General features: G+C 51.1%; 7 protein-coding genes across 7 annotated transcripts; 3 read left to right on the forward strand and 4 right to left on the reverse strand.

Annotated features, from left to right (window-relative positions):
• Positions 1-630: 630 nt before the first annotated feature.
• N7498_010067 (alpha-mannosyltransferase) lies at positions 631-2118 on the reverse strand (the record flags this gene model as incomplete). Its single annotated transcript, XM_058457123.1, has 1 exon — positions 631-2118. The coding sequence occupies one exon, from the start codon at positions 2116-2118 to the stop codon at positions 631-633; it is 1488 nt and encodes a 495-aa protein (XP_058304022.1).
• A 1191-nt stretch (positions 2119-3309) lies between these two features.
• N7498_010068 (ankyrin repeat domain-containing protein) lies at positions 3310-6252 on the forward strand (the record flags this gene model as incomplete). The annotated part of the gene is made up of 2 exons (XM_058457124.1): positions 3310-4506; positions 4834-6252. 2 exons carry the CDS (start codon positions 3310-3312, stop codon positions 6250-6252), a joined length of 2616 nt encoding a protein of 871 aa, XP_058304023.1.
• A 2346-nt stretch (positions 6253-8598) lies between these two features.
• On the reverse strand, positions 8599-9258 carry N7498_010069 (uncharacterized protein; the record flags this gene model as incomplete). The annotated part of the gene is made up of 1 exon (XM_058457125.1): positions 8599-9258. One exon carries the CDS (start codon positions 9256-9258, stop codon positions 8599-8601), a length of 660 nt encoding a protein of 219 aa, XP_058304024.1.
• Positions 9259-10647: 1389 nt separating this feature from the next.
• N7498_010070 (uncharacterized protein) lies at positions 10648-11007 on the reverse strand (the record flags this gene model as incomplete). Its single annotated transcript, XM_058457126.1, has 2 exons — positions 10648-10655; positions 10716-11007. The coding sequence occupies 2 exons, from the start codon at positions 11005-11007 to the stop codon at positions 10648-10650; spliced, it is 300 nt and encodes a 99-aa protein (XP_058304025.1).
• Positions 11008-15825: 4818 nt separating this feature from the next.
• Positions 15826-17445, forward strand: N7498_010071 (glutamate dehydrogenase; the record flags this gene model as incomplete). The annotated part of the gene is made up of 3 exons (XM_058457127.1): positions 15826-15877; positions 16048-16178; positions 16240-17445. The coding sequence occupies 3 exons, from the start codon at positions 15826-15828 to the stop codon at positions 17443-17445; spliced, it is 1389 nt and encodes a 462-aa protein (XP_058304026.1).
• A 638-nt stretch (positions 17446-18083) lies between these two features.
• On the forward strand, positions 18084-21443 carry nut1 (putative RNA polymerase II mediator complex subunit Nut1; the record flags this gene model as incomplete). The annotated part of the gene is made up of 6 exons (XM_058457128.1): positions 18084-18681; positions 18738-18988; positions 19040-19102; positions 19177-19683; positions 19736-20267; positions 20320-21443. The coding sequence occupies 6 exons, from the start codon at positions 18084-18086 to the stop codon at positions 21441-21443; spliced, it is 3075 nt and encodes a 1024-aa protein (XP_058304027.1).
• A 154-nt stretch (positions 21444-21597) lies between these two features.
• On the reverse strand, positions 21598-21927 carry N7498_010073 (uncharacterized protein; the record flags this gene model as incomplete). Its single annotated transcript, XM_058457129.1, has 2 exons — positions 21598-21638; positions 21744-21927. The coding sequence occupies 2 exons, from the start codon at positions 21925-21927 to the stop codon at positions 21598-21600; spliced, it is 225 nt and encodes a 74-aa protein (XP_058304028.1).
• Between the last annotated feature and the right edge of the window lie 4271 nt (positions 21928-26198).

Genomic DNA, 26198 nt, shown 5'->3' on the forward strand with positions numbered 1-26198 from the left:
CGATTCTTTTGATGACCCCAAGATACCCTTTTTCAGCTCGCTGTTTAACGAGTTTTATCTTTTGGCTTGAATTCTAATTGATACCTTGGTTGCTATATATCTTGGGTGCTCGATTTTTTAGCATTTAGCGTTGGCGTTTTGGTGGTTAAAAGGTAAAAAGGTTGATATGATTGCACAGTGTATTTTAATTCAACGAAATCATGATTTGATACTCAATGCTCGTTCCATAGCCTCGATGCTCTAGGTAATCTCTTGTGTCTGGTGAGACACTCCTTATTCATTTCATCTTGAAGAATCGAACCAGACGGTGTCCCTTAAGGGCAGTGTCCATGCACGAGAAGGTGCATGTTTTCCCTCGGAAACAGGTGTGGGCGCTCAACCAGCATGTAATTGCACGGCGGCCGCGACCTTTGAAAGTTTTTTGATGGCTCTGCCCCAGCGACCTTCAACAGCCTTGATAAAGTTATAGCAATCCGGCACTGTCATTCGAGGAAACCCTGAAAGTCTCTAAGAAATATAAATGACTCGTTCGTAGCATCTTAGTCATTTTCAAGTGACGGGTTGATTTCGTCTTTTTAGCCACCATGTAGGGGCCCGAAGCGCAGCAAGGTCGCATAATGAGGTACAAGCTCAACCGTCTTGTGTGAATTTTGGGTTGTTTTCATGAGGCTCAGCGAAGACCTTTTTCCAGTGATCCTCGACCCACTGACAAAGACCTGGCTTGCCCTTCCACGATTCAAAGACCGTTTCCAGATCGCAGGTCGACCGCTTTATTACTTCCCAGTAAGCCTTTTCCACGTCAAATCCGAGTCGTTGGAGAACTTCCGGGGGACCTTGCCATATCCGTATATCTGTCCCGTTCTCATTGACCGTAGGTGACTCCGAACCCGCATTGAAGGCGTTGTCTCCGGGGTTGAATTTCGGATAATTTGCGTGGACAAAGAAGATAGGTGGAGCAGGGGCCACGGAGGGATCCTTTACTCTCCATTTGCCCTGCGAGGTAAGGACATAATCTTCTCGTGGGTCCGATTGGACCATAGTCGACCCCGAAAACTTGGTTGTATCTTTATGCCCAATTGCTTGCACTTTCTCACTCACAGTATAAAAGGGAGCTTTAAGTGCACCGGCGGCAGCGATAAAGGTCTCTTTGTCTCCTTCCCCGGGTCCTCCCTGGGTGAGTAGTCTGAAGTAGTGAGACGGACCGTAAAAATTGTAATAGGCAGCGAGCAATAGCGGAAGGAAATGTGTTTTCTTTGAAATAAGAATAACACCGGCCTCGGTCGATTGGCGGGTAGTCATATGCGGGATCTCTTGTTTCGAAACCTGATAATATACGGGAGACGCCGAAGAATACCAGAAATCGGGCCAGGTGACCATACCGATTGAGGTGTATGGCTCCGAATCAAGTAGATCCTCGGGTTTGTCTAGCGGAAAACAATCCGCATCCATCCAGATCATATCCTCGAAAGAGGAGAAAAGCATAGCAAAACTCTTGAGCTGATAGTGTTCAATGGCCTCGTTGCCCATAACATCGCTCATTATTAAGCATTGCGCATTCATGCCTGGAAGCACATCATTGCAAAGGTGTTTCTCATACTCGTCTGCATCTTTCATATATACCTCGACCGGCAATTCGGACCCAGTTCGACGAAGCATAAGAAGCGAGTTAACAAAGACCGGCAGATACGCCGCGCCAGCCGTCGATACAATTCCTCGCGTTCCTAGGGTATGGACGGGTTTAAACTCTCGCCCCGGTTTGGTGATTTCCTTTAGGAATTGGTCGTGAGACCCTTCCAGCAGCCAGAGACACTCCTCGGTCAATTTGGACAGGTTAGGTCGAGGAATCTCCTCGGTGGGGTTGAAATGGATTGAGGGTGCATTTTCCTGTCTCACCGGGGGCGGACAACCGGGATTATAACGAGTGAGGAGGGGGTGGAAGTCTTTCCAGAAGTCCTTTTGGCGTTCGACTAAGGGGACCTCGAAGGCAATGCTAGGGACGGTAGAGATAGTGGGCGATGCGATGGTTGGGGTCCAGTAGAGATAAACCATGCACACGAGCAAGGCGGCCAGCATAGCGGAGAAGATGGACCTCGCCTGGCCCAGCCTAACGAAACCCATGGTGGATGGGTCCCAGCCGAGGCTAGGAAGTGGGTGCGTGTGGCTAGCTCTGGCGTCACGGAGCTCGGCACAACAGTGTACAATATGTTCTGAGGTTCCGGAGAACTGGAGATACAGGGGGTTCGAGCGAGCCGATGGCGCACGTGCGCCGATAATGAACGGGCTAGTTGGGGGACAATCAGGAGAGTTGGAATTATTGAATTAAAGGCGGGGACTGAATATTCAAAGAGAAGGATGGTTGGAACGGGAATGAACTGGATAGGGGAAGAAAAGAGGTGGAGTTAACGGGGAGCGGCTACCGCTTCGCATGAATCGAATCGAATTATCATTGAACACGATGATTCGTACGAATTCGTATTCAAGACCGGTTTGAATTAGATTCGAGATTCGGGAACTTTTTATACGAAGCCTCATTTGGAAGGCGGTAAACTAAGACTGGCAGTACCGTAAGACAATGCTGGGAGTAAAGTACATATGTTAAGATATATTGCAAGAGAATGTAGCAAAAATTGAACTAAAAACTTGAGTCGCCAGCATTTCATTCCCCTTAATAACAAGCGACGGTTGGCACACCGAAGACGAACTCTACATGGCGCCGGGCAGTTTAGAACTGTTTTCAACAACCCTATCTAACTTAACCATTATAATCCGACAAAAACCACTGAACGCTAACATATATATTTTGATGTTTTTACAAACGGTTTCGCGATCGCAATATGTACCTTGCGCACGAGGAAGATCGTACAGGAAGAAAAAAGAGAGGTCTCTGCTAGTAGGTGGCCGGTTTATACGCACTCCGTGGAAAAGGACTGACTAGTATCGAACGCTCCAGCCCATCTTCTATTAGATGGTCCACCAGCCCCACTGACCGTTTTACGGGACGAAGGTGATATGGTCATCAAGGGATCGGGAATAAAAAAAAATCATGATTTGATACTCTCTATAGCCTCGATGCTCTAGGTAATACCAAGCGTCATGTGCAGGGCGCAGCAGCGCCGTCCAATAAAATCTAGAATAGTCAGGTGCTTGGTGGGTCATCACATTGAATGCCAACGCAGAGCAGTACCCCTGTCTGAATGAGGCTCAGAGCAGCGACCCCGCGCCGTAAGTTATAAAAGATCGCACCAGTCACCTTCGTCTACCACAAACTTGATCTAAGGCCTTTGCTTTTGTACTACCGCTCAAACCACTATGGACCCAGCATCTATCAGATCAGGCAAACAGCGAGCATCTCCGATAGCAAATAACCCAGAGGACTTCGGATTGGGAGCCTGGGCGAATGAACGTCCGTCAACTATACTGACACGGTCGGATATTGAACAGGAATTCAAGAGCCACAATCGGGATCCGGCGGATTTTGAGGAGTTCTATTTCAATAAATTATTTGAACAAATTCTTCGGGGCGATATGAGTTCGTTGAATCTCATCGGACTCTTTAGAGTCGATGTCAATATGATATCAAGGCGCCATGGAAGCCTTCTCTCTTGTGCCGCCAGAGTGGGGTATACAGATATGGTTAGGCTTTTGCTCGATGCAGGAGCGGATGTGAATTTGCAGTTTCCATGCGGTGATTACGGCAGTGCTCTCACTGCAGCGTGCGCGGGAGGCGAAATGGAGAGTGTCAAGCTTCTACTCGACCATGGTGCAGATGTGAATTTGCAGTTGACATCTGGAATATATGGGAGTGCCCTTGCTGCTGCATCACACAACGACAATTTGGAAGCAGTAAAGCTTTTAATCACCAATGGGGCAGTGGTTGATCTTCAGCTTAAAAATGGAGAATTCGGAAGCGCTCTTGCTGCTGCTGCTAACAAAGCAGATTTGAGGATCATCAATCTTCTGCTCCAGGCAGGAGCAAATCCTGCGCTTCCACTCTACAGTGGACCTTACGGAGATGCTGTCTCAAAAGCAATACATGGGGGCAGTTCTGAACTCATCCAAATATTCCTTCAAAGAGGGGCCTCTCTCGGCCCAATGGGAAAAGTTTTATTGAGGAGAAAAGTGTACGAGTCAAAAAAACTTGCCGAAAACCTAACATATATGGGTGTTGAAGTCGAAACTTTTGACTCAACGTCATTACAGCAAACAATTTTTTGGGAGCTTCCAGCCGTTCTTTGGGAGCTTCCAGCCGTTCGTTGGAAGCCTCTAGCCGTGTTGAGCGATGTGAAGGATAGGAAAACTTGGCTGTTCGATTATGGGACGTCAGCCGCGTTGAGCGATGTGAGGGATAAGAATACTTGGTTGTTCGATTATGGGACATTGATCAGGAAAGTGGACACAGTGGAGTTTGATACACTGCACTGTTTCCTTGAAAGATCATACGGAGATTTGGGGCCTCGGGTGTTGCAAGGCCTTGCCAGAGTGTCATCGGACCAGGGGGGCTTTATGGTAAGTTTCTTCATATGCATCTGCAATAGTGCTAAGAATTGTCTCCTAGTTGATGGATACATGAGCCTGAGTGTAGTTCGACGTCCCGCGCGGGCTCCGAAAAAAAGTTTGCATATCGAGACTAGCGCTTCGACGCCAGAACTGTTGGAAATTATGCAACTCATATGCCGTGTGGTTAGGACTCCATCGCCAGATTCAATGTGCCTTTCAACAACAGAAATCAACGGAGATTGTGTGAATCTCAGCAAGCTTTTTCCAATCCCAATCTCTTCAAAAGATAACACTTGCTGGCATGGCCTTTTCGACTCGGCAGTAATTGTAATGCAGCCAAATGTTGAACAAGTTTCCTCGTGTCGGGGATTGGAGTTGGGTTTTAAGAGCATGCTCGGACTGTCGGCGGTCGAATACCCAGTGCTAGTCAACTCTGGTATCATCCTCATGGGTTACTCAACAGCGCTTGTTCCTATCCGTGAGACGGAAGATGGAAGGATTCTGTGGCACTTGGAGATAGCCCAGGATGATTTTCAAATTAAGGTCGCCAATCTCGAAGCAACACAATATGAGTGGCTCCAAACTGAATCTTTGGACTACCTACAGTCAAAGAAAGCCCTGTTGGGATGGTGCTCCCGAGCACAGATTCTTCTCGGAACTGATCGCTTGTCTCCTACTGTGACTTGGTCTTCCGCTCGCAACAAGCCCATCACTTGGAAATGGAAAGGGGCAAATCTACAGGGCGTTTTTCAAACTGCTTCGCCGGTACAGATCGGTCTTCAAGCCGGAGGTTCTTTTGAACGAACGACCAACAGCCTTCGATTTGATCCGTCCGCGATGTATCTGAAGTGCCTGCGAAACAGCGCCGTGGAGCAAATCATCCTGTACGATGTTCGCGAGAAGAGAGCCTGGATGGTCCCGTTGCTCTCCGTCTTGCACCATATGCTGTTGGTCTATACGCACTCCGTGGAAAAAGACTCACTAGTATCGAACGCTCCAAAGGCCGATCTTCGAGCAAGTAGCCCACTAGCATCATTGAACGCTTTACGGAACAAAGGCAATATGGTAATCGAGGGATCGGGGATACACACTCTCACAGTTGCCCAACTCATCATGAAGTTTTCAATCAACATGGGCAGATTATCCCCACAAAAGCCCAAGCGATCCACGATATACGGATATGAATTCATGGACATTGTGATGGACTCGACTCGATCTGAGCTCAAAAAAGAGCATCTGGAAAAGGAAGGCTTGGCCTGGTCGTCTCTTCTGGGTGAAATCAATTGTCTCTTCTGTTCTGGTCTTGGGGAGGCAATCTTTGGTGACCGTGCCCGCAATACGTCCTCGGCCTGCAATATATTACCGAAAGGCAATGATTTCCTAGCTGCATCAATGCAGAGCATAGAGAGGTTATCCATGAGACATGGTGGCAGCGACCAAATGGACATTCGTCGATTATCACACGATCACTTTTGGCAATTGAATGGAACCCCATTCAAGAAATGTGATCATGAAACCCACCAGGGTTCTTGCTGGCGATCCCCTGAGTTTCTACAAGAGATTCAAACTCGCAAATCTTCTAGTCGATCCAATGACCAGATTGTCTACCATTATGCCCACGGCGCCTTGGTTTTCGGTTCATCGGTGAATTCGAGACCGGCCGATCAAGCTTCAGTGCCACTGGCTTTCCTACAAGGCAACCCTGCACGTGGGAACACTCGCGTCTTTCAACCGCCTCGGGTGAACAACGTGTAACTAGCATTCTCCCGGTATTTCTGGTGCTCTCTTATAGACTTTTCTTCAACATTCTTCATCCGACGTTTTCAGTAGACCAATCCTGTACTCCAAGCCCCGGCACCAACAAAAACCCCTATGAAGCCACTCCAGCTATATCAGTTACTATCACCTAGATAGGAAGCGTTCAACGCACGTCCCGAACGATCCCCATCCAATCTTTCTGGCGCCGCAAATTAGACTTCGAATGCACCCCCACGTCACACGAGACAGTCCTCGCGGAAACATGCCATGCGGACCTCCCGGACTACCATCCAAGCAGGCAACTAGAGTTGCGCTCTTCTTCCGAACCATGTTTGGGACCGTTACGGACAGGACGATGAATGGAGTCGATGGAGACTCGACCCAAGATTTCAGCCGTGTGCCGGGAGGAGTCCGTTCCACGATTACTGATTCCACGATTCCAGATCCACTTAAAAGAGGGGGGAGGGGAACGGTCTGTATCGTGTCTAGCCTTGACAACGAACGGCGTACCGGTAAAAATGATGGTAGATCTGTGGAGGCATAAATGTGCCTAGTGAAAGAAAGAATCCCTCCCGGTAACCCTTTCTAGGAATACACTTACGCTATCGGTCGACAGGACGATCGCGCGATCGAAATTGAGTGGCGAGCTAGAGCTGCACGTCACGAAAGCAAGGAGTCCACCGATAGCCGTTCTCACGCTTGGAGCAAAAAGGCCAAAATCAGGTACATTGCATTAGTGTCGTTTTTCACGAAAAAAAAGCCAGTTTTGAACCCTGAGCTGTAAAAACCCGCCTCACCAGCTATTGGGAGGGACAGTGTTAGTATACGCATACGAAACGATTACGTAGGGGGGCGGTGCGAAGGCTAAGTGGAAAAGAATTCCCGAGGGGCCCACGGCAATCTAGAAGCGAAAATCTTGAGCCTCGTGTAACGAAAGTGTAACGAGATCTTCGGAGAATTTTGGATCCAAAGATCCAATTGGCATCGGGCTCCTCATTACTCAGGAGTGCTAGCGCCATGTAAAGACCAGCTACGTGCTAGGCCCCCGTTTCAGCCACGCCACATGCTTCGGCGGCACGGACTTTTTTATGACTTCAATCTCCCCTATATGGAAACCTTGGCTTTTTTTGGATTGATGATCTTCCCCGATTTGTGAGTGTGGTGCTTCGTATCCCTGTCCCCGAGTTACACTGGACTAGTAGGTTTTTAAGAACCATTCATGAGTTAAGGCTGGTTCCTGCATTTGCTAAGTCTCTGGCCTGCAAGATGGGTCCTACCTAGCTAGGAAAGTACCTACCTAGGCACCTAGATAAGTATCGTATATCCCCGCCAGGGGTCGGTCGGGACCTCCCCGTTACACGGACCTGAGATTGCACGATGCTGGCACGAATATACTCCGCGAACCATAACCTCCGAATTCACCCTTGTAAACGAGGATAAATAACACGGAACCCCCACCTCATCCAAGGGACAGAAATCAGCGGCCGAGCCTGGGATTGGATCTGGGGTGCCCACAGAGCGCAAACTGGTGGGGTTCGGAACGAAAAAAAAAAGTGCCGGTTCACCGATGTCACTTGGCCCCCGTTTGGGCTCAACGCTCCTTTTCTGAAGCAGTAACTCCGGAATAAAAAAATGGCCCTCCCAAGGTACTCTTGCTGACAGTGGCAGTGATTTTCAAGAATTGCCTCTCTGCCTCCACCTCGGAGCCGATCCAGTCGCCTTCCCGACCGAATGACGTCCGCGGGATGTCCGCGGATACACGCTTGTTGATTGCGTTTGTTCTTTCCCAAAGGAGACATTTGAGAATTTGAAATACCTTTCCAAGGTTCTTGCTATCTCCGCCTATCCCGAATAGATGTTGGTACGGGTTTACATCCGTAATTTTTGTTTCTCATGACCCCTACGGCCCCCGATTGGTAGCGAAGCTTCATTAGCGGTCGCTCGGAGCCGCTCCGTAGCCCCTTGAAGTTTCTTGTCCAGCATATGGAGAGAGTGGCATGCTATGTGCATAGGATTGGGGAGTATATAGGTAGCATATATCCATCGAAATCTAGTTTTGGAGCGCAATTAGTTTCCCCTGTATTGCGTATACATGCCGGGGGGTTGCGGGTGGCGCTCGCCAGTTTCCGGCTCGGTGCCATAAATGATTTCCTCGTGTAATGCTGTATTAGACAGATGCCAGGAAGCCGCTGGATGTAGAGAAAACAGGATCGCTAGACAAGACCAATGGGGTTCGACTCAATGGACGCCATGTCACCCGCCGTGGATGCCCAAAAGGAGAGGTAAAAAAAAAAAAAAGAAGACATGTCGTAGAAGGGAAGGGAAAATGTGTGTTTTTTGTGTTCACCCGCGTGCGCTTCGAGGTCGTGAGTTCTGCGAGGACGAGTCGTGAAGGTTATCTGGCGCCCGTGGTCCCACCATCCAGTCTTCCATGGCGAGCCATTCACTCCAGCTTCGCTCGGCGGCTTCGATCTCGGCGTCCAAGGGTCCTTGAAGCGGGCGTAGGAATGGGACTGTTTCCAGCGGCGCCATGTCGTATTCTTTCTTCACTTCGGCCCAGCCTCCGCTCTTGGCGGCGAAGAGGTAATTGCGCCGCTCCTGCTCGTGCAATGGTCCTACCCCGCTGCCCCAGTCGTCTCCGAAAAAGCCGTGCAGAACTCCCGGGAAATCCATCCCCGTAGCGACTAGGCGGCGTATGTATGGAATCAATGAGATGAAGGCGGGTCCGGGTGGTGTCTGGCCGGAGGATGACGATGATGATGGGGTGGATACTGGGTTCGAGTTGGGGACCGGGCTGGGTTGTCGCTGGAAGGGTAGTCGGATGTTCAAGAATGCGGATAACGCCTGGACGGGGACGCTGTGCTGTGCATGGTCCAGGAAGTAGCGTTGACAGCTTTGGTAGCGCGGATACCATTCGAAGATGTCGAAGTTGTCGTCTGTTCTCCAGGGAGAGGCACCGGCCAGGCCGATCATCGTAGCCGGATCAAATTGTTGTGAGTTCATGCGGGACGGTGACGAAGACGGTTGTCTAGAGGGCTCTACTGGTTGTCTGCTGGTTGGATCACGGTCTTAGTCTGACATTCTCTTTTCATTGCCGCCGGGCTCTCTGGCTGTGCCGCGTTCTGCTGGGGTGTTGCTTCCGGCGGGGTTGGGTCCGCTTCCCCCAACAGTCATCTGGCAGCCCGAACAAGTGAACAAGAACAAAAGCAGAGGAAGGGAATGATACTTCGAGAATAGATCCCTTCCTCGACGCACCAGAACGGAGACTTTACGCCGGGAGGAAGGGGAGGCAGGGGGAGGCGCGCGAGCAGAGCCGAACAGGTCTCTGATGGCCCCGAGTCCTCGGCCAGATTGAGGCTTATTCATGGACATCTGTCAGGAGAGGGCCATCCGGGGAGATAACAGACAACTCATGACATTCACAATGGAGGAGGGCAAGGCGGCCGGGCTTAAGAGGTAAAAGAAGAGCAGACATACATGGTCAGACGGAGGGGGACAAAAGAAGCCCGAAAGAAGCAGGGCAGGAGGAAGATAAGAATGAGGTCAAAAGAAAATCGTTAACTTTATTCTGGAACGTTCATAGAAAAAGAGGAAGGGGAAAGAAACCGTGCGGAGAGTGGATTCCATGTATACGGAGTATTTTTGGTTTTGAATCGGATCCATCAGAACGGGTCTATCCGGTCAGGCCAATCATTGCCACTAGGTCCATCCCTCAGATCTGGCTGCCCACGGGTCGCTGGTGGATACTTGGATCGATGGATCGATCTAGACGGGAATTACAGTGAAATGATTCCGTAATGGTCATTCTACGGTATAGGCCGGTTGCACGTTCCACACGGAAATGGGGATCCCTCATACTTCCATCCGGGCAGATAGCGGTGTTCGGCTAAGGTATTCATGGGCCCCGGTACCTGGATACACCGAGTTTGGTAAGGCTGCGTCCTTGCGGGTGACGCTGCATATTTTCAGTTAGAGAGATCTTGCCGTCCACTTCATCCATCCCATTGGCCCGCCAGTTCACGACGGCGTCGATTCTAATTACCATCCTACCCACCCGCTCCTCCTTTTCTGGCCTTTTCCCCAATTGTACCTAACGTGCCGATTGACTAGGCTCCTTTTTTTCGTTGATTTGATTTGATTTGTCCTGAATCCTCTTCCCGGGATCAGGGTTGGTTAAAAAGGGGCTGCCCTGGGACCGAGTCCTACCTGTTCAGGGAGACGATTCGCCAAGCTAATCCCGAGGCGGGAGACTTGCTGCAAGGTGCCCGGTCGTGATTGGAATCAATCGTCCACGAGGACCCGTTCCCGCGGAGACGAATGGTCAGATATCCTCATTTCCATATATTGACGACGTGCCTTTCTACACATCGCGCGTCTCCGGTGACCAATCGATCACGGCCCTGGAGTTGACAGTCATAGAACACATGCTAAACACATGCTCACCCTTGCCACTGGCTCACCCGGACGCTGCACAACAACACCCCTGAATCCAAAAGGGGAGAAGAGAGGCGACGACTTCCCAAGAGCCGATAGCTTAGTTTGCGATCGCGTGGCGCACCGAGAGGGTCCGAAGTCGTACTCGGGAACAAGCACAGAAGGGTCGATCCTCCACAGCTTGTTCAGGATGAGGTGCGCAAGCCCAGAGTCAAAGCCAGCCGCATTTTGCCCCCCCTTGGAAGACCAGCCATTCAGCGTCTCGACACGCGGGAAAATACAGTAGGGATCCCCAAAAGTGGCGTCATCAGCTCTCATGATCTCGAAGATCTCACGACGAAAGCCCTGGCGCGAAGCAGGGGCCACCCATCGAGCTGTGGTCCTTCTTCCCTTTAGGCGGAAACCTCACAGTTTCGGCCCAATCGCCATCTTTCCCGGATGAGAAAGTGACAGAGCTGATCGTCCTGCCATGACGAATCGCATTCGCGTGGTTGTTAATGTCTCCTCGGTCTGTAATTACTGTTTGGACCTTAGGTTTCCCCTTTTCTGGAGTCGAGATCCGGTGGGCCCGTCAGCTGCACGAAATACCAAACGCCATGTCCAGGGGTTGTCGGCATTGATTTCAGTTTTGAACAATCGCCTATTGCTCGCCCTTTCTACTAGCTGACAATCCCTGGCAAGTTGCCTTTATTTGACACTCATCTAATTTGCCAATTTGCCACGTCCGGATCCACTCCATTCCCACATAATAGATTAATTCGAGGCAGTGTTTGGCTTTCCCCCGTCGCAGTTATGCAAGACCTGCATTTCATTTCCGGATGGGGGAACAGTCCGGGTTCAGCTCAGCCTTCTAGCGATCGGATTTGGATCTGTAAGCTCCTAAAGGCAGTGCTCTAGTCCATACCGCGCGGTGTACGTCAAAGTACCATCGCGAAAATCAGAGTTCACCAGGGCGATACGCTCTGCACGGATTCTGCGGCCCGTGTACCAGGATATGCACGAGGACCAGTAGTATGGGGCAGATCCTTTGGCGCCAGAAGCGCATTGGCCTAAACCTGTTTCTGCAAAGCCGACCGATTCGTGTCTTGTGAGGGATTCATGACTTGAATATCCGCAGCTCTTGAATTTGGAAGACACGCCCTATACTAACTAATCAGCTAGTGTATAATGCTTGGGCCCAGCGCTACTTTTGATCATCTTTTCACTAGTGGCAGCTGGTCACGCTCGCTGGCCTGTGCTGCTGCGCAATGGTCGGTAAGATGATATTCTGCCGGTCGCTCTCTGCACTGGAACCTGTCGAGTAAGATACATTCCTAGATGACACTATGCACTGCCATGCTGATATCAGCGATGCTCTCCGTTTCCCACATCACCCTCATATAGCTAGCGTATTGTAAGAATAAGAATCGAAAACTGCCGACCAAGAACCACATGGAAGGCCTGGTATTAGCCAATCTTTATTGATTTCCAAACGCGACTACAAAACACGACAACTGCGGTCGTGGACTGGTAGGTAACACGTAACGGGAACTACCTTCCATAGGACAGATTGTATCTTACAGCTTGACTTCTCAAATCCCGACGCTCCAACAAGTGCGTATACAGTAGCATCCCTAGTGGGACCTCGGTACCTAGTTACTTCAAGGCCACTATTCCAAATTCCAAATCACCGCCTCTCAGTGCTTTTCAACCACTCGCCCTCGAAATGTGATCTATCAACTCCCCCGTCACCGCCAACACTGCGCTGCCGTTACAACCCATGACTCGCGTAGCATAGACCGTAGGAATTTCCCCGCACTGTTCCGGTCGGAAATGTGACCCTAGAACCTATAGTTACTTCGGCATTCGGAGAATTATCACTGGCAGTGGGGGAGGCATTCACCCCCTCCGGAGACGCTGAGTGAAACGACATGGCGCGGGGTTCGCCTCATTCTTTCATGAAACCTGGTCAAAAGAAGCAAAATGAACTTGTTCGCCGAGTTTGTTAAGGTTTCATAGGGGCTAAAACCACGTGTGACTTTGACGTAATATATCGGCCACTCAGAAGTGAAAAGGGCTACGTATGTATTAATATATCCCTGAATCCGGCAACTGTAGGGAGATCCGATGCCCAAAGAAATACTGTATCTCTATCGGATGGCCAATATATCCGAACTCCCACTGCAGTGTTCCCTCCGAGAGCCATCAACATCCCCTTCGCCACGATGCGGGGAAGAGCCAACATCTCGGCCGTAAAGTAGAAGCAAACACGCAGATCTCGAGTAAACCAATGTGTCACGCTAGACTCTCGGAACTGTTAGGAGGTGTCGAGCTGATAGGAAAACCGTAAGTGGTGTTCTTCCTATTATTATTCGCAGTGTTGAGGAGGGGGGTTGCGGAGACCGCCGATGCCCTTGCTTGGTACCACTAGCCACTTTGGGTGGCTGAGCGGGGCATGCACCTTGTTTTCGTGGGATGGGTTGTGCACTGTAGTTGATGGAACATTTCTCCGTTGCTATCTTTTTGGATGTTTATTGGTGTTGTTTTGAGGGTGGTGATGGGTCTAGGGCACATGGGTGGTTCGGGCGCTAGGAAAGGCTTGTTCGTGGCTGTGGGGTTGGAGGCCCAAGATTTGGAGTGGATAGCGGACTTTTTGTATTGGGTCACTTAGATCGATTTGCCTTGCGGAGCTATAGAGTTATTAGAGTCTTTAATGACAGTTTTGTCTATGGGTGTCGGACAATTGGAAGCTTTCGATAAATACCTAATGCGGCCTTCTCGTAGTCCCGGCGTTTTGGTGTGCCTTGGGTCTCTGCGCTGTAGTTAAGGTGAATTGAACCGTGAAGGCTCGAGTTTGATTCATTAGTCCAGATTCTATTCTTTTCAATGCAGGCACAGGCACTTAAGATGACTTTTTTCCAACTCTGAGTGATTCAGTATACAGCCTCTGGTAGGCACCAGTAATCTATAGAAATTGATATGACCTTCTGCTGGTGCCCATGGAACAAGGCCCTCACGGGGATGTGAAGGAAGCAATTGAAATACATGGAACAGAGGCTCAGATCATTTAAAACAATTGAGACGCTATGCACGTGTCACTCTTCGTTACTAGCTCGAGACTACACCTTAAGTACCTTGTATGGTGCAACATTTACATCAAATTAGAATTCTGGCAGCCGGCATGAGTCAAAACCTCGAGATTGATAAGATATGCCACATGCTGGTGCATGCGCTATGCGCAGCCTAGCGAGGACTGAGCGACTAGCTGCTTCACCCAGAAGAAACTAGAAGCTTAAACCGTTTCAGATGTACATCGGAAGTCATTGAACCTTATTTACAGAGAGAATCTCCCACAATTCATTTGAGCTAATCTTGGAGGGTAAAAAACCATATAGGTGGCTCCGATTTTCGGCTGCATCTGTCCGAGACTGTTGGCAGGTTGTTACTTCAGTGTATGCAGATACACCTGTCCCGCAATTGGCTATTAACCCGAGCCAGAGAATGATGTCCAGCGCCGGGTAAACGGTAAAAAGTAGTACTCTAAGCCCGGTGAGCTTTTTTGTGCCGTCGTGCGTTGGAGAACGTCATGAAAAGATGACCGTCTGGATCTTGGTGCCGGATCAGCGGCCAGCGATGAGGGGTTAATCGGCGTAACGGATACTGGGAAAGCGGGCTTTGGGGCAGATCATCAGTGGCACGCAAACGGATAATCTGAACGCCGCTGCCGCCAATAATCAGGCTGGCGCTGACGGGCTGATGCCGCGTCCCAGGGTATCTAAACCCCGGCCGGGGACATGCCGATGATCGGACCACAGCAGCAAATAGGGTTGGTATGGAGCCTTGGCATCACACGACAGGGCCGTGCCTGACCCGGGGACCGTCAGAGCTTAACCATGGGGATAATGTGTTCATATTCGAGCCGCATGTTAGGTCGGCGCCGTGGCTTGTCCGAGACAGGAGCTCGGATCTTCTACCAAGGTACGAAGTAGAAGAATGGTGTGCAACAAATTGTATTAACTTTACTCATAGTGATATTATGAGTAAAGCTGCTCTTGTTCCCTCGCGGACTGCCCAACACCGAGATCAACCCCTCAGCCCCTCCCTTTCTCTCAATTCCCCGCGGTGGGGAATTTAGATTTGCCGAGAATGGAGAGCCGGTGTGCCGATTTAGTCAATAACGACTTCGGCCGGGTGGCATGGAAAACGGGGGGTTAAGCATGGGAAGGGCTGATAAAGATTGACCAGTGTAGAGTGTTCCTGTGAGTCAACCGGATTAAAAAAAGGAATCCCAGGGATCAGATAAGGTGGTGGGTCATTACTGTCCTCGGACTAGCGTTACGCTGCTTGCAGCGTGGCACGTGACCATCGCACCCGACTCACATGCCGAAGCAGGAAGCTTGTGGCGGATTCCCCAGAGCGGATTTCTTCGTCCATGAAGATCGCAGGTGGGTTCTTAGACTGTGAATATCATTGCATCATGCACAGGCATTGATCCCCGACCGGTCTTTGCTAAGCTGTGCTCTAGGTTACATTAGTTCGATGCAGATGTACAGTCATCGGAGAGGACCGATCCGATGGGGCAGGAAGTCACCCTGGGCCAAAGGAGCCACCACCAGCACCCGACGAAATTAAGACGGAACGAGAGGATGGAAGATCCAGGATCCGAGCGGGAAACCCCTTGTTGGAAAGCATTAATTGACCGGTGTCAAGAGCAGAGAGAGGCTGGCGGGTGCCGCCACCGCAGATAAGCAATCTGTGACCTTAAAGGATAAGATAAATTCGCCCTGTGGGCCCCGAACTTCGGACATTCTTCCCAGGGAAACCATTGGGTTTCATGCTTCCAAGCTTACTCTTCACCTTGTGCTACCGTACCTACGTAGCCTCGAGTCCTCTTTCGGGACTTGAGTGATCCTCTGTTCCCATTTTACCCGTCCACGTTGTCCGGACTCTCTCGTCCGAGTCCGGCTCCTGTTCCCTCCCCGCCTACTCGTATATAACTGTTGAACCCCTCCCACGTAGAATTTCTTCCTTCTCTATCCCATTCTCTGCTTCTCAAGTCTGCCCCATTAGCATTCTTGATTAATACCTGATCGTTGACGATCGATTATACCCTATACCTATACCTATACCCTTCAGCAGAGTAAAGCATCTCCAAAAATGACCGCCCAGAACCTCCCCCACGAGCCCGAGTTCGAGCAGGCCTACAAGGGTAAGTCTTCTATCCTCGTTCCCCTCCTACATGCCCCTTCAAATGTTATTCACGGAACACGGAGTATTCCGCGCGTTCCCCGGGCCCCTCCCGACTTCATCCTTTTTCCCGGCATTTTCGGCAAGTGGCTCTTCGGCAAGTGGCTCCGCTAATCACGTTTCCCGAAACAGAGCTCGCGTCTACCCTCGAGAACTCCACTCTTTTCCAGAAGAAGCCTGAGTACCGCAAGGCCCTCCAAGTGGTCTCCATTCCCGAGCGCATTGTTCAGTTCCGCGTCGTCTGGGAGGATGACAAGGGTCAGGTAAGCTTAATTGTCGCCCCCCGGGGAATAAACAGGAGTTCGCCGCTGACAACCAAAAAAGGTCCAAATCAACCGTGGTTTCCGCGTTCAGTTCAACTCCGCCCTCGGCCCCTACAAGGGTGGTCTCCGCTTCCACCCCTCGGTGAACCTGTCCATCCTGAAGTTCCTCGGCTTCGAGCAGATCTTCAAGAATGCCCTGACCGGCCTGAACATGGGCGGTGGCAAGGGTGGCTCCGACTTCGACCCCAAGGGCAAGACCGACAACGAGATCCGCCGCTTCTGTGTCTCCTTCATGACCGAGCTGTGCAAGCACATCGGTCAGGACACTGACGTCCCCGCCGGTGACATCGGTGTGACCGGCCGTGAGGTCGGCTTCATGTTCGGCCAGTACAAGAAGATCCGCAACCAGTGGGAGGGTGTTCTCACCGGTAAGGGCGGCAGCTGGGGTGGCTCTCTCATCCGCCCCGAGGCCACCGGCTACGGTCTCGTCTACTACGTTGACCACATGATTAAGCACGCCTCCGGCGGCAAGGAGTCCTTCGCCGGTAAGCGCGTCGCCGTCTCCGGCTCCGGCAACGTCGCCCAGTACGCCGCCCTGAAGGTCATCGAGCTCGGCGGTTCCGTCGTCTCCCTGTCCGACTCCCAGGGTGCTCTCATCGTCAACGGCGAGGAGGGCTCTTTCACTCCCGAGGAGATCAACACCATCGCCGCCATCAAGGTTGAGCGTAAGCAAATCTCCGAGCTCGCTACCCAGGCTCCCTTCAGCTCCAAGTTCAAGTACATCCCCGGTGCCCGCCCCTGGACCAACATCGTCGGCCGTGTCGACGTCGCTCTCCCCTCCGCTACCCAGAACGAGGTCTCCGGCGACGAGGCCAAGGCTCTGATCGCTGCCGGCTGCAAGTTCATCGCTGAGGGCTCCAACATGGGTTCCACTCAGGAGGCTATCGATGTTTTCGAGGCCCATCGTGAGGCTAACCAGGGCGCCGCTGCTATCTGGTACGCCCCCGGTAAGGCCGCCAACGCCGGTGGTGTCGCTGTCTCCGGTCTGGAGATGGCTCAGAACTCCGCTCGCGTCAACTGGACTGCCGAGGAGGTTGACAGCCGCCTCAAGGGTATCATGGAGGCCTGCTTCAAGAACGGTCTCAGCACCGCTCAGGAGTACGTCACCCCCGCTGCTGGTGTTCTGCCTTCTCTGGTCGCTGGTTCCAACATTGCTGGCTTCACCAAGGTCGCTGAGGCCATGAAGGACCACGGTGACTGGTGGTAAATCAGTCATCCTAAAAGTTGATGACTGATTTTCGGCTGATATCCTGTGGAGCGGCTTTTTGAGCATTTTCTTTTGTTTGCAGCTTCTTTTTTGTCGAGCGGGTACGGATAGAGGCGCTGGATTCCCTTTGCATTTGATGATATTCCCACTTGAGCTTCATTGTGTCGGGATCGTCATGATGATAATGAAATTGAATGAATTATTCTAATTATCGATTCTTTGTAAATGATTTTGTAGTACAGACATGAGCAGTAAAAGTTATGTACTTGCGGGTCTTCGGTCAGTGTCTCCGGGCGGTTTGTAGATGGATTCGAATAGCTTCATCTCCCTTCTTTGAATCCATCTGAGCTCCAAATTGCTTCTCTTAAAACGTATCGCCTGTATCCCCATGAGCTTCTAGTTAATCTTCAAGTTTCCTATCGCCGCGCAGAAAAATAGCAGTCTCAGGTTAGGCGGATAACCACACACGTGACCAAGATCCCGTGACCGACACCAAACAGACGCCATCCTTCGGCCCAATTGGGATTTGATCTCAATCACTGGCGCCGAAATGTCGGGCATCGCCTAATAATTGAATAACCCGTCTATATACCACATCAATCCGCGCATTCCAACCTGGTATGCCCTGAACTGCCACGATGCTGCCAGGCACGGCATCTTCAGAACAATGGAAGACCTTCCTCCACCGATGTTTGGCCCATCGCGTAGATGTCGATGAATTCAAGGACCTCACCAAGCTGATGCTTGCCCGCTCCCCGGTCAAAGAAAATGAACTCCTGGATCTGCTCCTGGAGGCCCGCGCTTCCTCGGCTATCGCTTGGGACCCCTTATTGCCTGTCTATGTCGACAGCCTGTGCAAGGTTGGACAGGTTAAGTCGGCATCGGCGCTGAACTCGCTTTTGAAGCATTCTTCTATTCGAGGGAAGGTGGCGATGAAGCGAAAAGCGTCGACTCTTATGACTGATATTAAGGTCATTCAAGATGTTATGATGGCTGTCTCGACTGGGTCTATTCCGAGGTCTGTCGCCGAAGCGGCGGATCTTTATGCTGCCACTGTTGAGTGGATCGTGGCTGTTGTCGCCTGGCACAATGATAGCCTGAATGAGTCTCAGCAGACGGGTGGCTTGATGAGCTCGCCTGATGCGGTCTCGTTGTTTGAGTCGCTGGGTATCCTTCTTGCTGCGCTGTCGGGGACCGCGAAGGGTCTCGAAACGTTGTCCAGTGATAACTGTCAAGGTATGTTTTCGTCTCTGGGCTGATTTGGTGGCATTTGCTGATAAACATTCTCTCAGATTTGAAAACCAAGTTGGGTCAGGCGCTCTCCAGTTATCTGCCTCTCTGCGTGGACGTGTCTCTGCCTTTGCGTCATCGGCTGGATACGCTTCAGAAGGATTTCAATATGTACGGACAGCAATCTTCCAAGTCATTGGACCATCCTGCGATCGATGGCATGAATGTCAACGCTCTCCAGTTCGAGGCTTCGGTGATGGATGGCCCGGTCATCAATACTAGAGTTGGTCTCTATGTCTATCTCAACTCCATGGTAAGTGGCCATGCTGGTTCGTCAAGACGGGAATGATGCTAACTCGGACAGCTTGTGGGTCGTCCTTTGGTTGATGATTCCATACTCATCAATTACCTCACCAATCGCTACGAGGTAAGTTTATTTTCGGCTGTTTGCTCTTACTTGCCTGTCTTCTTGATTGCAATGATAGTCTGACAATCTATCAGGGGCACCAAGAAGTCCTCGTCGCAGAGATAATCACGGCCTCCTTCGACGTACTGTCTAACGGCGTCTACCGCAACGAGTCCAGTCGTACAATGTTCTTGTTCCGGTCCTTCCTGGTGAACAAACTTCCAGCATTCTTTGCAGCCATGACAGCAGCGTCTATGGTGCCCATCCGTATCGAGATGTGCATTACACAAGCGCTCAGCCGACTTGACCCGAACGCCTTCCCCTCCTTCTCTCAAATGTTCTCCATGCAGGGCAGTAGCGTTCTCTCAGATGCTCGCCAGGAGTTCCTATTCGCCTGCGCATCTCACAGACTCATTCCCGAGTCCAGCATCGAAAGGCTTCTCGGAGAGAATCCAATGCAGACCTTGCCCGTTGGAGGTCCTTACCAAAAGGACGATCTTGTTTCGCAAATCAGCTCTAATTTTGAACGTGCTGATCAATTGATCGGTGAGATTGAGTCTATGGAGGGTAATGCTGGTGCCATTGTTGGTGCGATCACCGAGGTAAGTACCAATACAGCCAACAGTGAAATTATATTTTGGCTAACGTGGATAGGTCATGTTCAACCTATGCAATCAAAAAGAGACCATGACGTTGAAAAATATCTGCAACTCCCTTTCTCGGCGCCCGCAAGCGTTGGACGTCATTCTCCTCTTCCGAACCACGAAGCAGGTCTTGCAGCCCCTCTGTGCCCTGCTGGACTCCTGGCGCTGGGATGACGACCAAAGCGAGAACCAACCTGTCTATGATGAATTTGGAAGCATTCTACTCCTGGTGCTTGTCTTCAAGCACCGCTATGACTTGACTTTATCTGACATTGGTATCTCGAATAACGATTCTTTCCTGTTGAAACTGTTGGATCGTGGCTCATGCAGCCAGAAGCTGAGTGAGCTGAGCGAGAAGCAGAACAAGGACATTGGTAGCTGGATTGCGGCTCTGTTCATTGCTGAGGGTATCAGTGAAGAGACCATGTCTGCCTGCAGCCCTCAGGAGTTCTACATGCTTGTGGCGACGCTGTTTGATCAGAGTCTCGGTGCGTGCGAGTCAGGGAAGTTGGACTTTGAGACGTTGAAGGGCGGTTTCGAATGTGAGTTGCAACCCGACCTCCGCTTGCATCGCTACTTTACTAACAATTTCAGACCTGCTCGAGCCCTTCTTACTCCCATCCCTGGTCGTGGCATTGACTTGGCTCGGTAATCACATCTGGGAATCCGAAACCGAGCCCACAATTCCGTTGCAAACCCTCTACTCCCTGGTCAAACCCAGCTCCATTTCCGGCGAAGCGCAAGCCATCCATCAGACCGTACTGAATATCACTGCTCGGCCCCTGGAAGAACAACTCAAGGACGTCCGAACGCGACACCAATCACGTACAGACATTAAACCAATCCTCGAGTCCCTCGAGCCCTACCTATCCTTCCGCCGTGTCGGCAGCTGCCACCGCTCCGAACTCGACAACTGGGCCGCCCAAACAGCAGGTGGCCTTACAGGAAGCATCCGCAATACCCTCCAATCGCTAGTCCTCTGGAGCTCAAACTCCGAAATCACAATGGCGCCCCAGTCCTATACCCACCGCCAGCTCCTCGCCGGAATACGCATCCTTGGCTCCGCACGCGTCCTCAACGCAATGCTAGACGAAGTAAAACAACAAACAGAAGCCGGCAGCGGCGATCTCGCCCTCGACATCGCAGCAACAATGATCTGCGCACCAATGGCCGAATCCTTCGCAGTCGACCAGAACATCTGCCACCCAGTCGACTCGAGCAAAGAATCCCTCCCCCGCTGCTCAATCCTCACCCTCCGAGACGCCCTAGCTCTGCAACATGACAACGTCCCCAAAATCTCAGAAAAAGACCCCGTCCGCGCACAAGTTGTCGTCCGCCTCTGGCGCCGCGTCAGTCTCCTCTCTACCCCGCCATCTCAGGTACCCAATATCGACGTCAGCAACATTATCCACAACATGCATCTCGGCGTCGAACAAGACCGCATGGATCTAGAACCCACCACCGGCGTTGGCGTTGATGATGATGATGCGGACAATATCAACCAGATGCTGGATGATGCTACCGCTGCCGCAGCAGCAGGCATGGATAGTGGAGTTGTCGGGCATGACATGGGTCAGGATCTAGGCCAGGATCTGGGCCAGGACATGGGGTTGGATGCGGGTACAGGCATGGATGCTATTGATGACGTTCTTAATGCGGCAGATATGGCGGTTGGAAACCCGGAGTTTTTGGATTTGGATATGGAGGGCATGTTCTAGGGTCTTGAGTTTAGTGGAGATTTCTTCGGTGTCTACCATATCTCGAATTGTATAGGCTTGTTTTGGATGGCGATTAGGTCTCATTGTTCGGTATAAGGTATTCGACACTACTGATCCAGTCTAGCCCCGCAAGGGAATACGTCTGGATTTTACTTTAAAATTGCATGTCTGCATTACACTCTTCAATTCTCAAAGCTAGAGTATCATGAAATTTCCACGTCCATTCGGCAATCATTCTGGTTCTTAATCTCGTCAGTAACGTCCTCAACATCCACATCCCGCTTCTCAAGTATGACTTACAGATGTGCAACTCGTTCTCAACCTTTCCCGCAAGCCTCGGGATTCCAGAGTTAGGATACATCTTCTCGATAATGTCCATTGGAGAGGGGATGCCTGGGATCAGGTACCGGGGCTTGTTCTGCACCGGGGCCGCTGCGACGACCGAGGAGAGCGACATTGCGGCGAGGATAGCTGTCAGCTTCATAGTGTCGGTTGGGGCTGGTTTGAGATCAGTCGTTTGAATATGAGTCCAAGAGTTTCCGGTGTGTACTTACTGAGATTGTGTGAATAATTACCCGACGAAGTGATTATTATTGTAGGTGGAAGTTGGAGTCGCGTGTGTTAGGTTGAGGTCGAGGTTTGATTCTTTCTTATTTCTTCCTAGGATCTTAGCTGTCAACAGGGATTGATTAGAGCGCTGTTTAGTCCCATTCCAGGGGTATGAGATTTCAGGATCTCGTAGACGTGAAGAATCCAGGTACGCGACTGGAACGAGGGTAGTAATGCGGGTTCCTATCTAGGCTGCTTGCCAGGACTGTAGATTTCGGCAATGTTGTGACATGGCTCAGAACATTGTTTGACTTCCCTAGTGAAACGAGAATCAGTTTCAGGGAAATTAAATGGAATGGATTGTGAGCTGTCCTCGTTGACATAGAGTTGTTGTGGCTTTTGACATGTAGGTTTCGTCGCGTCGAGGCGTATGCAAGGGGTTCCTGGTGGCTCTCGGTCAACTGCAACAACACTCTTATGGACAGCTGGGTCGGTGCTTTACAGTGAGTACAGGATTACTATACTGTTCTGTGTTTTTAGGAGAAATCAAGTTTTACTTTCCAATGGTGTCGGTACGACCTGATCCGTGGACTTCACTCAATTTGATATTTCCAAGGGGTATGTATGTACATGCCAACAACTATTGCCGATAAAACAACACGGTCTAGTCGAATAGAGGATCTAATTGATGTCGAATTTATCTCGTTGAGCCTTTTTGTTCTTGGAAATAATTTACAGATCTAATTTCCAGTGTTGCATGGTTGAGAATAGCGAGAGCAAAACTGACACTTCGGGATATTTATCGATGTGAGGAGTTCAATTGCATAGATAGCATATTTTGAACATAAAAACGATGTCCTGGCCTGGAAATAATCCTGCTCACTTCATCTCAATTGCGTATCGATTACCTGGATTGCACTTTTGTGATGCCCAGGTGACGTCGTCGCTGTTGGATATAGATAGCTGCCTTGACTATCTCTACATCTGCTTCACCTTCGAGCCGATCCATCTTGGAAACTCCCATCCGAGGTCCACTCGCCCGATTGGCCTCTATCTTAAACTATTAAGTTTATTCAGTCCAAGTCTGACAAGCGTCCCAAGGTTCTCACTGTAGATCATGGATACAGCGTAACTCGTATCGTACACAATGGGAAACGCCGACTTACGGAGCTCAGAAAACCAACACGATCATCCCAGAACCAACACGGTGCCATAAACCGCAATTGCATGACCCCGTGCACCCTGTAGACGGGCTGATATCCGCCGGGGGCGGCCCCTATGACACAGGAAAGATTCACCTTCCTAACTGGGACCCATCAGATCCAGTCGCAATCGAGGAAAGCATCATGCCACCACCATCACCCATTGCCGAGCAGATACATATCCCCCGGGAAAAAGCAATTACATCGTCATGACGCTTGCCAACGGACTATCACGACTAGCCCGAGCCGGCGCGGCTTTTTTCTTTTTCTAGGCTTTCCACGATATCCATCATCACTGTCTATCATTATTTAACGGTCCCGGTGAACTGGTACACTTACGACCGGGTGTTCGTCTGACGTGTAGCTGAACGTAATCCCGCGGGCGCCGCGTGCGAAAGAAAACGGGGCCCCAGTCCCGAGACAATCGTGTTCCCACTTCATCTCTACCCCAAGCGTTTACTGTAAAAGGAGGAGGGGCTCTCAAAGCTCTGGTGGACACTGACGTCCTGCTCGCCAGCACGAGCTCCCAAATGAATCTTTGCGCTGCGGTAAAGAATGATTTTTGCTCGGGTTATGCGCGCTTTCCGGAAACCCTGTCGCTTTTGGTTTCCCAGAGCGGAGATTAGCTGTGATTTTCATTTGTGCACTGGGTGATGGGTATTGCAGGATGCGCCCGAGGTTTGGGCTGATCGCTCAGCCGGATTCCCGATGAGGAAAACTGCTATTGCTCGTGGGGGGGTGGCGAGATGTGGTGATGGGCTATGATGCCCGAATCGGACCCCCTGGGCTTATAGCCCTGAACGGCATTCGGGGCGTTTTTTTGACGTGATCTTCCTGCATATGAGCCTGTTCCTAATTTTCAGGACATTTCAACTGAGTGCGCTGCCCTGCAGGCTTCTGGCTGTCACGCCTCTCACTCCCGAACAGGCTCGGCTCTGTACGGGAAAGGATCTTCAGTGAGAAGTGGAGGGCGGCGCACGTTCTGGCATCGTCATAGGGGGGAGCTTCTGAGGCCCGCCGACCTCTCTGTCAGTGGTCAGTATCCACTGGATCGTCGATACAGTGGTCCCACGCGAGCGAACTCTATGCTCGAGGATGAAGGCATCTACTTGTGGTTAAGCGTCGGTGGTTGCTCGATCAACAGAACCAGGTGCGAGACTCGAAGGCGGTTCTCTGCGCTCCTCTTGTTTTGATGTACGGAGAATGAAGTGTTAGCTTGGTTCTTTGTGGCGAAATCTGGCAGCTCTACAAGATTCAATGTTCGCCTCAAACCCACTGACGCAGGCACCAGCCGATTTGCCACTGATCGTCGAGTTCTGGGGATCCACAGTGAACGTGAAGTGGAGGTACGATCGAGCGTGGAGAACTCTCAGCTTGTGCCGCTTGAAATGTTTAAGCAGTGCGAACGGTGTAAAGCATGTAAAAGCGTAAAGGCCGAGAGAACGCCGTGAACCGTATTTTCGTGTACGATGTTCTCACGAGAGTTTTCACTCCGAGACGAAGCGGTACAGTTCTCCGTGATTCCCGAAACTGAATTATGAGCTCACCTGTTGCGTGATGATATCAATGGCCAACGGTTATGACAAGGCTGAAATTACCAATTTCACGTTGTGTATTCCACGGGACGCGCGATGATCCTCTTACTTCCCGTCCCGGGGGGGGAACTCAACGCTTCCCTTTGATGGTGATAAGAGCGAGACCTATCATGCCCCTGTCTCCATCCCGTCCCAAGGGCCCTGCCGCGCAAAATGTGGGGGAACGTTACCGCTAATGCCTGAGAGTTGAACTATCGACTCGCCGGAAGCCATCAAGACATCCCCAATCCTTACGTATGACAGCATCCAATCCAGCATGATGATCGACTATTTAAGAATTATCGTCCTGACGACATTGTTCTGGATGCAAACTATCGTATTCATTAGACGTGTTTTCCGGTAGGCTAGCATCTCTAGTCTCCCCACATCCACTTCCGGCGGTTCAGGGGGCGACAGGAGGCCTTAGGTCGCATCCACCGGTGAACACGTGCCCGCCACGGGTGCCACAGACCGTACGGTAGCTTGGACTACTTGGACTACTTGGACTAAAAAAAGGGGCGATCATCGAACTCTTCCAGAAGTTCTGGGCCCAATCTGCTCCCCATTTGGAGCACCGCGGCTGCCCCCAACCCGCCTTGGACGTTGAACTATTGAATTTTAACCAATATGCCGAGTTACAACATTGTAACGGCGTTTCCGTTCCATCCCAGGGACAAGGTACCCCGTCTACGGCGCTGAGTCCAAGGGGCCCGGTGATCGAAAACCGCAAATATCGTCCCAGATCCAGGTGGACTCAACTGTGGACTCACGATCACATCGTACAGTAGCACCATCGAGAATCCATTGTGCCGATCTCCACCCGGTAGTAAATCAGCAAATTTCTAGAACCCCCTGACAGGCCCCAGGCATCGACAGATCCAGGAACCGATTCTCACTGAACGGAAGGCCCATCCGCCAGCCCGCAATTTCGAGGCGTGCCGGCCCAATTCAATTTTGCGACCAGAACCCGACGCCACTGAGGGGATAAAGATCTCACACAAAGAAACCCCCCAAGGTTGCCTCGTGGCGCGTCCCGGTCGGGATCCAGCGACAGGTCTACGGATTCTCGCGCAAAGTATGGATAAGACAGCCGGATTCATCCGGCGCTGTTCATTCGATCGTCGCGCTAGTGGCGCCGCGGTCATGGGTATTGGGAACAGGGGGTTACGCTTTGCGCAACGCGGAAGTACCGGCTGGACGGTTGGTGTGGGATTATAGCGGCCAATCCGGTGCTCGGCGCATTCAGATTCAATTAGGTGTGGATGTGTGCTTCCCTTTCGCTCTCGCGGATGCTTTCCCGGGTGCTTAGGCTGTCCACCATTACACAATCCGTGAGGTATTGTGGAGTTTGATCGGTGGGGTCGTGGCCGCCTTGGGTGTTCACGGATTCCCGGCCGAACTGTATTTCTTGCTCAAGGCTCGGTATTGGT

The sequence above is a fragment of the Penicillium cinerascens genome, assembly GCF_028974065.1.
Source record: "Penicillium cinerascens strain IBT 15544 chromosome Unknown scaffold_4_segment0_segment1, whole genome shotgun sequence".
NCBI classification, from domain to species: Eukaryota; Fungi; Ascomycota; class Eurotiomycetes; order Eurotiales; family Aspergillaceae; genus Penicillium; species Penicillium cinerascens.